Source organism: Mus caroli, unplaced genomic scaffold (genome assembly GCF_978045245.1).
Source record: "Mus caroli unplaced genomic scaffold, Mus_caroli_1 scaffold_12, whole genome shotgun sequence".
Classification (NCBI taxonomy): Eukaryota; Metazoa; Chordata; class Mammalia; order Rodentia; family Muridae; genus Mus; species Mus caroli.
This window is the reverse complement of record NW_028227267.1, coordinates 115,564,797-115,581,691: the sequence shown is the minus strand read 5'-3', so window position 1 is coordinate 115,581,691 and position 16,895 is coordinate 115,564,797. Positions and strand designations below refer to the sequence as shown.

Sequence of the window (16,895 nt, the reverse complement as noted above, 5' to 3'; positions counted from 1 at the left end):
TGTGATTTCGCCCTTCGTTAACGTCAGGAGGAGTGGCTATGCCCTGCAATGCAACACTTAAGTAAAATTACACATTCGGGGCCTCTAAATTGGCATGCCAAATTATAGGACATTCTAATTATTATGTGGATGTGGCAGATTCAATTATTCTTGAACTCTTTTGAGAAAGCAGCCCTTAGCAGCAATTCACAGTAGTAAACAAAAGATTAACAGAAAAAAATGCCCTTTAGGGGACTCTATAAATGTTTCCGATTAAATACCATGGGCCAAATTAACTGTAATATCCAGATACAGAAAAACAACCCCAGCCCTGCATAGAGTTTCAGTGGATTCTCTCGAGGTGGATTTACTCTAAACACAGCCCAATGAAGAACGGAGTAAGTATCACCTACATGGGAGCTGTTTCCCTCGGTGCGTGCGTCATTTGGGCCAGCTGTCTCCAACTCTCTCTTCTGTCTGAAACCATTAACCAAAGCCACTAATAGTGGACGAGCGCCTCCCTCCACCTCTCCATCCCCAGGGTAGACCAATGAGCTGGCTGCTGGCTGCAAGGCCGGCAGCTAAAGGGAGAGAGAGAAGGAAGCCAGAAAGGGAAGCTCAAAAGATACCCAGCCCTGTGCCCTTCAGACCGAGCTGCCCCGAAGGCTGTGCGGACTTGAGGTCATCAGAATTCTGAGCTCGGTGTCTCTATGACTTTCTGAGTCTTATCCAGAGAGAGATTAGATTTCTATCATTTTCATCTGTGCACAGCAGTGCTAAAGTCGCTCGTCTGTCATTTACTGGGGTTGACTGTAGAATACAACTCATCAGGCTTAGTCCCCCCTGTCAGCCCCAAAGAACCTCAGGACGCGCTTCTCCCACCAGCTACTGCTCAGATCCATCCAGCTTGGTGATTTACTCTCAAGCCACTGTCGCTTGGCTCTTCTGACATGACCCATGTTCTATTAAACAGGCTGGTTCTCTTCAGTCCATAGATTCCTTAGCTCTGCGTGTACATATATGCACCCCTCAAAGCTCAGAGTCTGGAGGTTTTAAAAGCACTAAAAGACTCCCCTAACAGCCTTGGCAGAATGCATAGAGCAACAGACAGCTGAGCACCCCTGTAATAATAGTCTAGAACTTTCATTTTTCTAACTTCCCTGTAACATTAAAATAATAAAAGGTCAGGTTGGCCTTTGTTTGCTGTGTAGCTCTGGGTAATCAAACCTTTCAGGGATTCTCCAGGCTACCACCCAAATAGATCGTCTGTATTCTCCCTGGTCCCGCCCCTTTCCGAAGCATTGTCTGTGTGATAATATATTGCTGCAAGACATTGTGTGTCTCAGTGGGCTTTTTTTCTGCTGATCCCCAGGTTTTGGATTCAGGAAGACTGAAAGAATATGATGAGCCGTATGTCTTGCTGCAGAATCCAGAGAGCCTCTTTTACAAGATGGTTCAGCAGCTGGGCAAGGGCGAAGCCGCTGCCCTCACCGAAACAGCAAAACAGGTGAGTTGGCCCAGCAGCCTTAATTACAGTGTGTCTCACCCGTTCCCTCCTCGCCATTTGGCACCAGGGGTCTGGTTTAAAAAAAAAAAAAAAGCACTGTGTGCCCTTTTCAATTATAAGCCTCGGGAGACAAAGCTTCAACACGTCCAGGGTTGAAGTCAGGTCTACCAGGACTTGGCAGGAGCACCCAGGGAAGGTGTGTGCACATGTGCACGTGCAAGCAGGCGTGCCCAAGAGGGCGTGAGCCCTGACAGCAGACTCATTACATTTCTTTCTCATGGATGCTTAACACATTGCAATGCAGGTATTGTTGGGATTCATCCAGGAAGTTAGGTTAAGGTGAAAATGGAATCTGTTTGTTATAAAAAGGTCTACTAGAGAGGCGTCAGGCCGCCCCTGTTCTTTTCCTTAAAATTCGTAAAGAACACCAGTATCGCTTGCTCCTGCCTATCTCCATAAACCTTTGTTGAGTTTTGGGTCCAAAGAAACCTTTGTTTGTCTTCTCCTACCTTCTGGAGAAGGTAAATGCGCAAGCAGGGTGTCTCCAGACTTGATTACACCTCAAGCAACCGCCTAGTGTGTGGAGTGGAAAGGCTTTAAGGACACTCAGGCTGCATGGGAGCTTTCCATGTGCACCCATGGGTGCCTCGGGTAACTGCACTCTGGTCTAAGGGACTTACTGTCATACAGCTGTAACAGTAGGCTCCACAATACAGGTGTGGCTTTTGACCTTCATTCCTTTCTATATTTCTCAGATTTCTCAACAATATAGGCAGAATAAAATTGCTTGGGGTTGTGTAACATCTTAAGTATCTATTAAAGACAATAGAACAAGAAACCGCGTCTTAGCATCCTGCCAGTCGTGGGTAAGCAGTCGCAGCTAAACCCTAGGCTCCCCTTTTACCACCATATCAGCTCCTTACAAATAGGGGCTGGAGAGATGGCTCATTAGTTAAGAGCATTTGCTCCTCAGTCATGTGGGCCAGAGTTTGGATTCCAGAACTCACGTAACAAGCAGGCATTCCACTCAGACATCGTGTGCACATCCCACAGGCGTCCCTAATCACGCAGACACACCCTGACCCACGAATAAGTAAAGTCAATTCTAAAACTGGTAAGTTAATGGGTTGTGCGTATATAAAAGTGTTGTGTTGGCTACCACGTGCGAAGCGTGTGTGAGCATACCTTTAGTCATCGGTGATAACAGACCAGAGAAGGCCAGCAAGTGAGCCACGAAGGTGACAGCATCGGGGACGAGGTTTTGATGCTCATTAGATGCAGTGCTCTGGGCTATGGTTCAGGTTCTCTGAACTTTATGTCTGCTGAGGAAGCTATGGCTTAGAGAACAGAAACACAAAGCCAGGAAGTCACTGGAAGCCATGTGTTTTAAAATGTGCTTCACATTGTGAACAAGATGGAAGGCATCTTGAGGCGGCAAAGTGTGTAAGGCTTTTTACAGAGAATTTAGAAATGAAAACAGAAGTTGGAACAGTGTTCGGGACCAAGCTTTCACTCCTGGCAATGGCAAGAGCCTCACCTAGGTTCTCCAATATAGCTTTTGGGATTAAATGATTTGATAACTGTTTGTAATAGCCAGCCTAGCAGATAATAGCTGCCAAGGGTACAGAATTTTTTTATGTGTACATGTGTCGTTCTTTGTAAGAGTGTATACACGCATGATATTAACTATAACAGCTGTAAAGCTAACATAGTAACTACATTATGCTACTTGTGATATAAATATAATACTGCTTTAGTCATACCTCAGTTTTTTGCACAGTCAGCTTCCATCAAAGCTCTGTTTCATACATATAGTTTATAGTTTAGGTTTGATTTTCTTTTTATCACAGAAATTATTTAAGAGGAACATCTGCTAGTAATATAATAGTTTTCTATTTTAGTTAACATTTACACTGTCATTGTTCTGTGGTAAATAACGCTTTCTCTCCTGTCAGCTTACTTGATAATTCATTCTTTCTTGTGCCCTTGTGCCCTGGTGCTCTGGAAATCTTTATAAGAGGTTGTTTTGAGTGCTCTCTCTTAGCAATGATCAGCCTAGTGATTTTCTGTCCATCTGCTTTATTAACTAAATGGTCCTTACTGTGCCTACATTAGTTTTTCTCATGTGACTCCTATGTGGAAATGAACGTCCCATACAGACAGTATATGCCTCTCTTTATGGCTCATCTCACATTCACTTTGAATATTCTTATTTTTCTCAACTTGCAGATATTTATGACTTCCGTTATGAGTTGTACTGTCTACAATTCGAGCAGTCTTTCTGTGTTCGTGTAAGGCCTTTGGGTTTTAATTCTAGGCTGCTCAACGCTGAGGTGGACCCTTGTTCCCCTTCACCCTGTCCTCATTTGCTGCATATGCCTTTGTCATTAATACCAGAAATGTGCCTTCCTTACATGCATGGAGTTGGCTTTCGCTCAGAGATGCAATCCTAGCCTTTCTACCTCTCCTGGGCATATATCCAGAAGATGTCCCAACCGGTAAGAAGGACACATGCTCCACTATGTTCATAGCAGCCTTATTTATAATAGCCAGAAGCTGGAAAGAACCCAGATGCCCCTCAACAGAGGAATGGATACAGAAATTATGGTACATTTACACAATGGAGTACTACTCAGTTATTAAAAAGAATGAATTTATGAAATTCCTAGCCAAATGGATGGACCTGGAGGGCATCATCTTGAGTGAGGTAACACAATCACAAAGGAACTCACATAATATGTATTCACTGATAAGTGGATATTAGCCCAAAACTTAGGATACCCAAGATATAAGATACAATTTGCTAAACGCATGAAACTCAAGAAGAATGAAGACCAAAGTGTGGACACTGTGCACCTTCTTAGAATTGGGAACAAAACATCCATGGAAGGAGTTACAGAGACAAAGTTTGGAGCTGTGATGAAAGGATGGACCATCTAGAGACTGCCGTATCCAGGGATCCATCCCATAATCAGCTTCTAAACGCTGACACCATTGCATACACTAGCAAGATTTTGCTGAAAGGACCCAAATATAGCTGTTTCTTGTGAGACGATGCCGGGGCCTAGCAAACACAGGAGTGGATGCTCACAGTCAGCTATTGGATGGATCACAGGGCTCCCAATGGAGAAGCTAGAGAAAGTACCCAAGGAGCTAAAGGGATCTGCAACCCTATAGTTGGAACAACATGATGAACTAACCAGTACCCCGGAGCTCTTGTCTCTAGCTGCATATGTATCGAAAGATGGCCTAGTCGGCCATCACTGGAAAGAGAGGCCCATTGGACTTGCAAACTTTATATGCCCCAATATAGGGGAATGCCAGGGCCAAAAGAATGGGAATGGGTGGGTAGGGAAGTGGGGGGCACTATGGGGGACTTTTGGGATAGCATTGGAAATGTAATTGAGGAAAATATGTAATAAAAAATATTAAAAATTAAAAAAAAACAAAGGGATGGCTTTAACCCATTTGCATTTATTGAAGTCACAGGTATGACTGATGTCTGAAAGGGTCATCATACTAGGCATTCCGTGCTTTTCATATGTGTGTCACATTACCCTTGTCAACTTCATAACACCATTTCTCCTTAAGCTTCTTGAAATATTAATTCCCAGTTACTCTGCTTGCTCAGCCAATCCCGTCTCCACATCTCACTCTGTGGTTCCTCTCCTCAGTAAGTCATCTCCGGGCTGCCCCTTGTAAAACAGTCATTTCTGTCATCCTTTCCTTTTCCTCTTCACTGATGACATCCGTGAGTCAGATTTCACCTCCAGGCTTCTCACCCTCTGCACAGGGGCTTCTGCTGCACTGGACTGTGTTCTGGATGCTTTCCTGAAACCGTCATCTGCACGCTGAGCATTCCTCGTTATCAGTTTGTCTTGATCCGTCCTTCCTCTCACGTATCTAGTTTGTCAACCCGTCTTTTCATTATTGTCACCACTTTTTACTTCTGAATAAAATGGTTTTTGGTTTTATTTTGTTGTTGGTTTTTTTTTTTTTCCTAATCACATTGCTGCTGGATGGTTGCAAATAGGACATTGTTTCAGATGTTTATAAACTCTTTCTATTTCTATAAACTCTTTCTATTTCTCTATATCTTAGATGTTTAAGGTGATTTCTAAAAGAGTAAGAGTTTGCTAATTCATTGCTCAATAATCTAAAAAGCTGGACTAAACCTCTAGTCTTAACTTGACAGCAAGCCCAGTGGCAGGAATCTAACTAGACCAGCCTTACAGTTGACGTGCACGAGGCCTTGAGAATCAGTGTGAGCGAGCCAGAGTTCTGCTGGTGAGCGAGGCTACCCTGACGGTCTGGAGCCAGAATGCAGCACACCACCAAGTGGTATCTTATAAATGCAGTGTCAATGGAAGCCACTGCTCTCCTCTGTCCACGAGGGGAAAGTTACGTTTCTTTGTGATGTAGCATGTGGTCCCTGACGGGCGAGGGAATGGCTGGCCTTGGTTTCAGCCCACATCAGAGGAACTATGTAAAGAATCTAAGCAAAAGGAATGAAGCGGAGCAGAAGATTCGCCCCCAGACTTGAGTGTGATGGCAGCATCTCTCTTTCCCCACGTCCTGGTGAGGCACCATTACCGTTGGCCACATGAAGAAACTGAGGAAGAAAAGCCCAGCTAAGGGTTCAGAGTTACCAACCAGCAGGCCCTAGTCCCCCAAGCCCCAGGCATCTCCTAGCCTGCCTTCCTCTCTTCCCGCCTCCCAGGCTACCATATTAATTCCGTTAACAGTGTCTCAACACCAGGCCTGGGATTCGGCAAAGATCCTCTCAGAAGGCCCACAAAAGGGAGTCGGAGCTGAAGTGGTTTCATGCTTCCGTTCTGTAGCATTGCTTTCCCCCCTCACCGAGGGGCTGCTTCTCCAAGCAGCCATCATTAGCACACCCAGCACTTAGCTCGGCGTGTTTTCAGCCTGCAGTTTGTAGCCATTAATTAGTTCCTATGAGGTAAGTCTTTGTTATCTCGTTTTTACAGATGAGGCAGACAGTGTGGAGGGAGGCTAAGTAGATGTTGCAGTATCAGCTGGGTATTCAGGAGAAAGACAGAGACTGGTTCCTTTTAGCCTAGGCTCAGCCTGCGGCTTGAGGGCCCAGTAGAGAAGGTTGGCCATCTTTTGGCTTGATCTCATGTAGACGCTGTGAGACTGGGAATCTACAATTGGTAGAATGTCTCGCCCGGCATGCATTAATCCTGACTCCCCAAAATTAAAAACAAACAAAAATTTAAATTTAAATTTAGAAGAAGGTGCTCAGCCTCAAGCACATCGTTATCCAGAAAGTGTTATAAACGTGGTAGGAGAAACCAAGTCAGGGCTCTTATACACACCTGAAACGGTTCTCAGCCATTTTTGTTAACCCATGTGTGTGTGTGTGTGTGTGTGTGTGTGTTGCCTCCGTGGATGTGTATGCAGCATATGAATGCAGTGCCCACAGAGTCCAGAAGAGGGCGTTAGGTCCTCTGGAACTGGAGTTACAGGCAGACATGACTAGCCCTGTGGGAAATAGAGAGTCTGTAGGTGGAGATTATGTGAAATTTGAATACACAGACACACCAAAAAGAACAGGTTCTTTTTATGTTCGAAAGCATGTATTAGGGAAATAGTCTCAAGGTTGTGTTCCAGTAGGCTATTTCTTCTTAAGTGACATTTCCTTCATAAATGGAATCTTCCATGTTGCGGTCTTTAGGGAGAAGTCTGCAAGCTAGCCAAGGGAGGGTACTTAGTAGGGAAGTAGGTGCCAGTGACCTTGTAGCCTGGGAAGTCCCTCATTCCCACTGATAACTTTGTGGACAGCACCCACGAATGTAAATCCACAGCTGGGGGTTTGTAAAGTGGATCCAGCATCCCGAGACCCAGCTTGTGACATGTGTCAGCTCAGAGAGATGCTGCATTTTTCTGTTTTAAAGACTCAAACAAAACTTTTCACATTCTCCTTTGAAGGGAAAAAAAAAATTACATTTGAAGGCCTTTTTCACGCAAACACATTTGGAGATAAGAGCTCACGAGTCCCGACATTATTTCATTTTGTAATACACGTCTGTCAAGGAACCCAGATATGATACAGCCGCTAAAAACGGATGATTGCGGAACAGAGAGACCTGACAGCATTTCATGTCCTTTATGTTCCGATTACACGTTTATCAGAGAACCCGTATCTCTTCTATTGCAGCTTGGAATTGGCAGAATTCAGGAATTCAAAGGCTTGGCAAAGAGCTGTCCTATTATTTGGTATCATCTTCCATTTGAGAGAAGTCGCCTGGTTGGGTCATTGTCATAGCCTTTGCTTCTCTTTTCATTACTGTGGTCCGCTATCCACAGATCGTGGCTCTATAGGCCCCACGACGGCCTTGCTGCACAAATTAAGTGCCGGGATATTTCATACGTAGAGGCCAGAGTTTCAATGCTTGTCAGTCAGGGTTTGTAATATATAGGGATTACAACCTGAGATTAGCATCCAAGCCCATTGTGCTCATTTTATGCACGAAAATGAGAAACTTCAGTACAGATGCCCGATCGCCTGGCCTCTTTGTCATTCCCCCCCCCCCTCCTGTTTTTAAATTATCTCTGGGTTTTGAGTCAGTAAAATGATTTTGCTTATCAGTTTAGTGGCGTGATAAAGCATATCTGTGAATCAAAGTGATCAGAAGTAAAGTGGATCTCCAAGTTGTTGGGTATTCAGCACCGCCGAGCGGAGGGTTTTGGCTGGTGTTTAACAGCATGTGTGCTTGCCTGGGCTTCTAATTGTTCCTCAATGAGTGCTGTGATTTCCTGGATGGAGACAGACAGGTATAACCTCCAAGAAAGAGAAAGGCTTGAAAAATTTACTCATATTCTGTTTTTTGCCTGCCTCTTTCCCACAGGTATACTTCAGACGGAATTACCCAGATATTACATTCACCAGCCCCGCGGTTATGAACACCTCCAATGGACAGCCCTCGGCCTTAACAATATTTGAAACAGCATTGTGACCACCAGGACATCATTGTAGAGTCTTTATTGAAGGTGTTCCCCACCCCGCCCAGGGGCTTGCACTTGGAAGACTACAGCACACCTGGTTTCCTTTCTTTCTGCCACAGACCCTTCACAGACGAGAGACTGCTTGGTGTCTTTGGATTTTTCCCTCCGACTTTAGTCTGTGATTTCAGGTTCTAACAACATGGCCTGTCGTTTTATTTTAAAAGTTCCTGGTGTTCTTTACAAATCTAGTTCTGAGGTGCAGGCCACCACCAGCAGCGTCTACCAGGCTTTGTGCCTTAACAGACTCAAGGGCTGAAGCCCATTCGTTTTATAAGCTGTCACCGTGGGCTGCTGCTTCCTCTTGCCTTAAAAGTACCCTCTCCAGGTGTGTCAGGGACTCTGTTTACTTGAAGACTGTGTGCAGTTGCCAGTTTGTCTCCCTGCTGTCTTTGATTGAGCTAGGACTCATAATTTCCCTGCAAAGGTCTCTGGTTAAAATAGAATAGATAGAATTAACAGGAACCACAACAACAACAACACCCCCCCCCAAAAAAAAAATCCATATAATTTAACTTTGCTGGAGAGAGACTATCCCAGCACCTATACATATACAAAGATATATGTCTAAAGTATGGAAGACATTTATGTTGGAAAATCAACTTCTGCTTTCTCAGAATGGGAGACCGAGCAGAGGTTAGGCACCCCTCCCCCTCGCGTCCGTGAGTCCCTCTGGGCGGCTTGTGCACTGATCGGATCGGCACCGTGACACTTCCCCTGGACTGTGACTCCCAAATGCATAATGTTAATCTCGTTTGGCTTCTGGTTTACAGAAGGTAACGCTCCTATTGGCTGTGAGCCGTTGGTGAAATCTTTTCACATCGACACCAACTGCTCTCCCTGGCTCGTGAAAACCTGAGCATCGTTAGAGTCGTCGGCTGTACGCGCTCAGGATGCTGTGCACAAGCCATGCTCTCTAAAGCCCATCCAGATTAGTTTAGCTAATGGCAGGTCTTAAGGACCTTGTGATTAGTCAATCAACAAACCCACAACACTTCCTAGGACCTGATGTGCTTCATGTAACTATAGGTCTGAAAATTTTCTGGGGGATGGTGGCAAGGGTCTATGTCAGGGTTCAAGTTACTAAAGGTTTTACTGTCATAATTTAAAGGGGACTCTTCACGACCCGTCATGATAAACCATCTTCAAGTTATCTGTGTGTGTGTGTGTGTGTGTGTGTATCAGGTTTTTAGACTGGTGGACAGAACAAAGCCTGTTTTAACAGTGGAACCTTAAAGAGCACACCTACACCAAACCACCAAAACCACGCGGAGCACAGTGACTGTTTGACTCTTGGTATTCAGAAGTCTGTAATGAATGTAATGATGTTTAGGCCAGTAAATGATGTACATTCATCCTTTATTGGTAGTCACAGTTTATATTTCAAGAGACGGAGATGCAACGCTGACAATATTAAGATATTTGAATATTTAGAAATGTCTTAATGTATATATGTTTATGTTTATTTGGTCCTGAGAAATTAAAAGCGGTCATACAAATATGTTCCTACTTCATTTCTACTTTTCACACCATCACAGGACAAACCAAAGTCAACTGAAATAAATGACAGTTTCCATCCCCATTCAAAGATCTGTTTATTCTTTGAAGGATTATGATCTGCCTCATGTCCTTGCTGGCGAAAGCCAGCGAGCTTTTGTGAGATCAAAAGGGACCTACCACCACCACCTGTTTCTCTTGGCTACTTGGGTGTAGCAGATTGTCTAAGGGGAGGCGTGGGTTGCAGACAACCTGAAACAGTCACTCCTGACGCTGTCAGGTAACTCTCCTCCTTTCCAGAAGGGAAATTAGCTTACGCCCCAAGGCCTGAACACACATCAAATGGATACAGTTTGTAGGGTTTTTTTAAAGGTAACTTTTCCCTCACACTAACAGAAGAATCTATTGCCTGCCTTTCCATTTAAAGCACTGTTGAATGTTGCTTCTGAGACTGGGTAATCTGGGCCAGCAACTTCGTCTAGAAACTTGTGAGAAGGGAGATTCCAGTGGCTTAGATCTACAAGAACCATACCTGTGTTGCCTGGTGATCTGATTTAGAAATTATCCCAATTCAGAGAACAAAATGCCTCAGAGCTGATGCCATCGAGTCTTAAAAACCCTAACTCATCTTAGGACAATCTCAGGGTCCACTCAGAGGTGAGCAAGAGGCTACCATGGAAGTAGCAGGAACACTCTTATGCTACATGAAGTTATTTATAAAAACAAAAAACAACTTTGGCCCAGTGAGATGACTCAGGGGGTAATGCCCCTGCCTCCATGCCTGACAGCTTGAGTGTTTCCCGAATCCCACCTGGGGAAAGAACTCCAATCCTGAAAGTTGACCTCTGACCTCCATAGCATGTGCACATGCCCATAACACACACGAGTAAGTGAAACCTTTAGACAAACATCTTCATGACATTTGCTCGAATGTAGGAGCCCATGATCTGTTCTCTGCCCTGGTGTGCACATAAACACACTACCCACTGTATCAGGGATGCCATCAGGAACATAATTCCAAGTATTTCAGCCTGTAGGCAACTGAAATTCTCAGCAGCAGTAGCAGGTGGTGGGACACAGCCATGAACACACCTTTAACTCTCCAAGTTTTGGCTTCTTGGGGGTCCAGACACATACATGGCACACATACATATACATGAGCACTAACACACCTAAAACAAAGTTAGAAAACCACAAGACTCCCACATTTGCTCCGTGGGCCCAGTTCCCTGTGTCAATACTGAATACCGTTCTTTAAAAGAGCCAGGCTCAAGACAGAGTCAATGGCTTCCAACACCTCCTCTGGAGGCCCTGATTAATCTCAAGTGTTCCACTTAGCAGCGGCGGCCTTCTTCAAGAAGCCAGCGAGATAAATCTCAATGATCCATCACAACAGATAGAAAGGAATTGATGAATGTAAAAGCAGCGTTTGCTTGATTCAGAAGCTCATCCTAGTTATTTGGGGAGAGAATCACATGGAAACCATTTTAAAATTAAATTTTAAAAGCAAATTACATTGCTAGAAGCTAATACTAGCCCATGTGAGGTAGTGCATATGTCCTGTTAGTAGCATTTTAAGGAAGGTGGGGGGGGGAGGCCACAGAAAGCTAGGGTTGTAAAAATGTTTCATTTTTATAATAATGAATCAATTAAAAATAATCTACATGTGCACACCAATTCCAGTTATATGGGGGAGGGGAGAGATGGGCAGACGAATAGACAGATGGAAGCAAACACTTTATGTAATAGAATGACAGGAGCTAAATATAGAAGGATCAATGGAAAAATACATGTGGACCCACTGTTGTCAACGTTAACTCAAACTATTCCAACACTGTATTTGCTAAGTGAACCTCATATGGATATTCAGATAGAAATGATGTCTATGTATGCGTGGAATGTGCCTTCCCATAGTAAGAGGAGAATTTCATGTTTACCATGCAAAATCTGACAGACACCCTCCTAACCAGGCAGCCAGGTCCAACCCAAGGAAGCAAGCTGAAGTCAGCCATAGTGGGACAGGCAGCAGCCTCTCTCTTGATGTGTGCAGCCGTGTTTATACCATCTCATGTCTGTGACACACCTGCCACAAGCATGATCAGTCCAACAGACTCAAACTGAGGACGCTCTACAGCACACCGGGCCTGTGCCCCCTGAAATGGCCTGTAGCCATTAGAGGTTTCAGAAGTGTTCCAGTTTAAGTGGGAACTTAAGACGTGGTAATTAAATACACTGTGATCCTGGATTAAAAACAACAGTAAAGCCAGTCATGGCAGTTGGTAATATCAGGGTGAGAGCTGTACAGTTGCTAATAGAGGTTTAACAGTGTTAAAGCAACTGAATTTATTTCTTCCGATGTGCTATGCAACAAAATAGCCTTAGGGAATGCACACTGGCATGGTTATCGGAAAGGGCCTATGATATCTGCAAACGTGACTATGTACATTTGTGTGTATACATAGTATATGTATGTGTTACATATGCATAGGATAGAGTATATGCATATATAACACATCCATGATTGTGGACTGAAATACTAGCAGGAGAGAAGACAAACGAAGGAGACGAAATTTAAGTGAGAACCCAGATTGAAGACACAGACAAGTTGACTACGTTCCTGAACGGTTTTATACTCTTTGTTCAGAAAGCAAAATCAGAAGCATCTTCTGCAAACAGAAGCCTCTCAGAGGTGGGCTGAGCGACCCGTAGCTCTGTGGGTATCGTATAAGTCATTAGGAGACGGTTTAACATTATGTCTATTTAGCAGCATAAGTAGCAGACTCTCTCTTAAGGCCTGTGACCTGTCTGGCCGTAGGTTCTTAGCTCAATAATGGTGCTTTCTAAATATGAAAAGTAACTAGTTCTTTTCATCACCTTGCATAGATTCCTGGCTAACCCATCAGAGTGTGCCGGTAGTGGGCTGTGTAAGGAAGAAACATCACGGCTTTATTGCTACGTACCTATGTTGTAAAGATATAGTATATGATAGTATACAAGCACTGAGGAGAAAGGCTGAGTCCAGGCTTCCATGATTCCAAACAGGAAACGATGTCTTGGTGATTTGAGATCACATTAGAAAAAAGTACCAAGATGTCTGATGTAACAGATATCAGCTCCACATCTCTGGTTACTTTAAAGTCCTACTGAAACCCTGAAGGGTGTTTGATGTTTTTTTTTAATAGCATTTTCAACTGTTTTTCCTTATTGTGTTATTAGCAAATACAATGAACACAAAGGAGCTGCCATCTCCAATCTGCAAGGATTCAAACAGAATAGTATCTCTTGGCAGGAATACAGCAGAGTCCACGCTTTCACATTGAGCCAGACATGGTGGCACATGTTCTTACTTGCAGCACCTGGGAAGCAGAGACAGGGCAATATCTGTGACTACAGCATAGCGAGTTCTAGGCCAGGCAAGGCTACAACCCTATCTCAGTCACCAACTAAACAACAAACAAACAAATACCAGCAAAATGCTGGCCAAGTTGTGGAAGGTAAGGAGAGAGATGATTCCCTGCATGCTGTCCTCTGTCCTCCACATATGTGCCACATACGTGGTTAAGCATGTGCTTCTCTTGCAGAGGACCTGAGTTCTGTTTCCAACTCACATGTCCATGTGGTTACGACTACTCCAGGGGATCCAACGCAGTCTTCTGACACTGACACTACAGACACTGCGCTCCTATGCACACACCCACATAGAGACATATATGCACACACTAATTAAAAATAAAACAAACCTAAAAAACAAACAAACAAAAAACACTGCTGAAGAGTTACCAGTGAGGAACACAACCTATTTTATGTTGGTTCGACACCATAGCAGCCACAATACTGGTCTAGGACTTAACAGTCATCGATGAAATAGTGGCCCGTAAATTGTACAATGTATCCAGACTTGTTGCCACACGTCTTTGCAGGAGGTTCCTAAAGTTACTTATCAGTCAAAGGGAAATGGCTAGGCAACTTTTTCCTGGGAAACATGGTGTTTCCCCACATCAAAATAATGCCGAGCTGCTGATTTACATGGGTGGGGCAGAAACAAGTGGCAACCAGGGACCTGAAACAATAATCTCATTTTGGTGGAATTTGGACATTCAAGTTGTTCTCAAGGTACTTGGCTGCTGGGGTGAAGACTACATTAACAGACCACCCATCCCAGCCACCAAGGCAGCCACAGCAAGAAGACAGGACAGCTACATAGACTTAGCCCTTTAAAAAAAGACTATGTTGTCATTAGAATAGAATAAATTATGCAAATTATGGGTCTCACTGACTTTTTTTTCCTGGATGTTTTATTTATTTACATTTCAAATGTTATCCCCTTTTCCTGGCTTCCCCTCCAGAGAGCCCCTATCCCATTCCCCCTCCCCCTGATCTGATTCTCTGAGGGTGTTCCCCCACCCACTCCCACCTCCCCCACCCTGGCATTCCCCTACACTGGGGCATCGAGCCTTCACAGGACCATGAGTCTCCCCTCCCATTGATGCCCAACAAGGCCATCCTCTGCTACATATGCGGCGGGAGCCACAGGTAGTTGGTGGTTTAGCCTCTGCAAGCTCTTGGAGGGTCTGGTTGGTTAATATTGTTGTTGTAGACTTAGCCCTTTAAAAATATTATGTCATCATTAGCATCAACTAAATTATGCAAATAATGTTGTTACCATAGAATAAATTATGCAAATAACAGGTTTCACTTAGGCATTTTCACGAAAGCACATTATATAGTTTGATCCAACTCACCCTCTGTTACCCTCTCTGTTAAAAAAAATGATTATAGATTATGAATTTGCTGCTTTCTTGTTTGTTTGTTTTCATTTATTTATTGACAGAGCTGGGAATCAGACTCGGAGCCCTATGCTTGCTAGTTAAGGACTCCAACACAGCAATTTTCTCACCTGTATATATTCAGGGGGTCGGGTGTAGTGAGTTGATACATGCAGACTGCATCTAATGACGAAATCAGGGTCTAGCGTTGGTCCCCGCCCACTCTTCTGGAGTTAAAAGTGTGCATTTAGATTTAGCTAACAAAAGGTGTTGCCAATTGTGTTAGCAACACCCAAAGCATCACAGCAGGAGGCCTAGGAAGGAGTGCTTCCTGATCTTCATCAGTGGGGCGCTGACCTTGACTTCACCTATGTGTCTGTCATGTTGGCCTTGGCCTCCATGTTGCTGCTGTCTTTGGTCTTTATGGTAGACTTGGGGGTCAGGAGGACGTCACAGTGGAGCAGTAACGGAGCTGGTTTCTCCTGGCCTCCAACCATCCAAGACTGTTTCCAGAGCCACAGGGTCTCTGCGGGCACATGACATGCGGGTTCTCTTTTCTGTGGAATCCTGTCAACAGCAGCTGGGGCTTTGTGGCCTTTGCTTGGTTGGCTTCACCTCTGGGAGGGAACAAACTTTCTTCACCTTCGGTACTACTGTCACCTAAAAGCTAGTTCTCTTTCTCACCTCTGATCCCACTTCTCTAAATTATAGTATCAGGATCCCAGCGTAAGGAGTTCAGATGGAGATAGAACTTTTCAGAGAAGGTCCTTATGGCAGTCAGCCATGCCTAGTAAAGACAATTCGCTCATTTCATTCCCACTTCTTCGGGGCTAAGCTTTTAGTTGGCAAGCCACAAAACTGCCCGTGTACTATGCTTGAAGTCGTCTTGAGAAACTCATAAAGGAGCCCTCACTGGCCATTCATGTCGATGCCTTGTGTCTTTGAGTTCCTTTAAAAGTTTTTATTGTTTGTCTATATAAGTATGTTCTTGGCATGTGCACTATGTGTGTAATGCCTGTGGAGGCCAAAAGAGGGCATCATCCCCTAGGACTGGAGTTACTGATGGTTGCGAGCCACCACGTGGGTGCTAGGGATCAAAACTCAGTTCTCTGGAAGAGCAGCAAGTGCTCTTAATCGCTGAGCTGTCTCTCCAGTTCTTTGAGTTCCTTTTCAAAATAAGACTGAATTCTTATGGAGATAAAAAGTATAAAGTTGCTGGTACTTCAGTGTGAGAGTTTATCAATGCTTTCTTCCTAGTGGGAACAGCAATAGATGCCACACGCGGTTTTAGAGTGTAGGTGTTTTTGAACCATCCTTGGAAGACCTGACATGACTCATCACCAATAAAGCTACTTCAGCAACCTGATTTCATAATATCAAATCACAATAAGGAAATTGCCAGTACCCAAAAAGAGATTAATAGATAGGACATAAGAAGTTGAAGCACATTATGCTGCCAAATACATAAATTTAAACACTATCCATCTGTCCATCTTGTCTATTAATTCGAACAATCTCTCAAGTCCACACTGGGTGAGAGCTGTTGAAGAATCTTGAGGATAAGAACAGGAAGTTACCGTCTGGGAGAGAAGGAAGTTTGGAGAAGCAGGCTGCTTGGTAAAGACAGGTTTGCTTGCCTAAGTGGCCAAGGAGATTTGAGGGCAGCCAGTTCTCACTCAGCACAGGCAGGCTAAACATGGTGTCTGGACCATAATAGAGGAATAATCAATGTTGGTTGAGAAAAAATGAACGGCTTTCATACTGAGTGTTAGTGGAACAAGTTCATTTCTGCCTGTTCGTGAAGCTAATCCTTATTTTAGGCCAACAACTGTCACCTACTTTATCAACATTAAACAAAAAATTCAGATAGTTTAAACTTTTAGGCTGCTGATTAAAGAAAGAGCATGCATTTATGCATCCAGGAAAGCTCCATGACATTGATTCCTTCCTGCCGAGTTTTCCTCTTCTAAGGTAGGAAGTGTCTGCTAGCTGCAGTGCTCAGCCATAATGCTTTCTAGCCCAGGGCAAGAACACGACTAGCAGCCACCAATCACAAGGCTCAATAGGTAAATATATCAACCACATTAACGAAATGTTGAGACCAATACCTGTGAACCATC

At 44.1% G+C, this 16,895-nt stretch overlaps 1 protein-coding gene across 1 annotated transcript in view; it reads left to right on the top strand.

The window, feature by feature from the left end:
• Abcc4 (ATP binding cassette subfamily C member 4 (PEL blood group)) overlaps window positions 1–10,094 on the top strand; it is a 212,779-nt gene extending 202,685 nt beyond the window's left edge. Inside the window, exons 30-31 of the mRNA XM_021181507.3 lie at window positions 1,352–1,486; window positions 8,359–10,094. Of these exons, the coding sequence (XP_021037166.1) occupies window positions 1,352–1,486; window positions 8,359–8,466 (243 nt within the window). The 3' untranslated portion in view covers window positions 8,467–10,094. The remainder of the gene's footprint in view (window positions 1–1,351; window positions 1,487–8,358) is intronic.
• The last annotated feature ends 6,801 nt before the right edge of the window (window positions 10,095–16,895 follow it).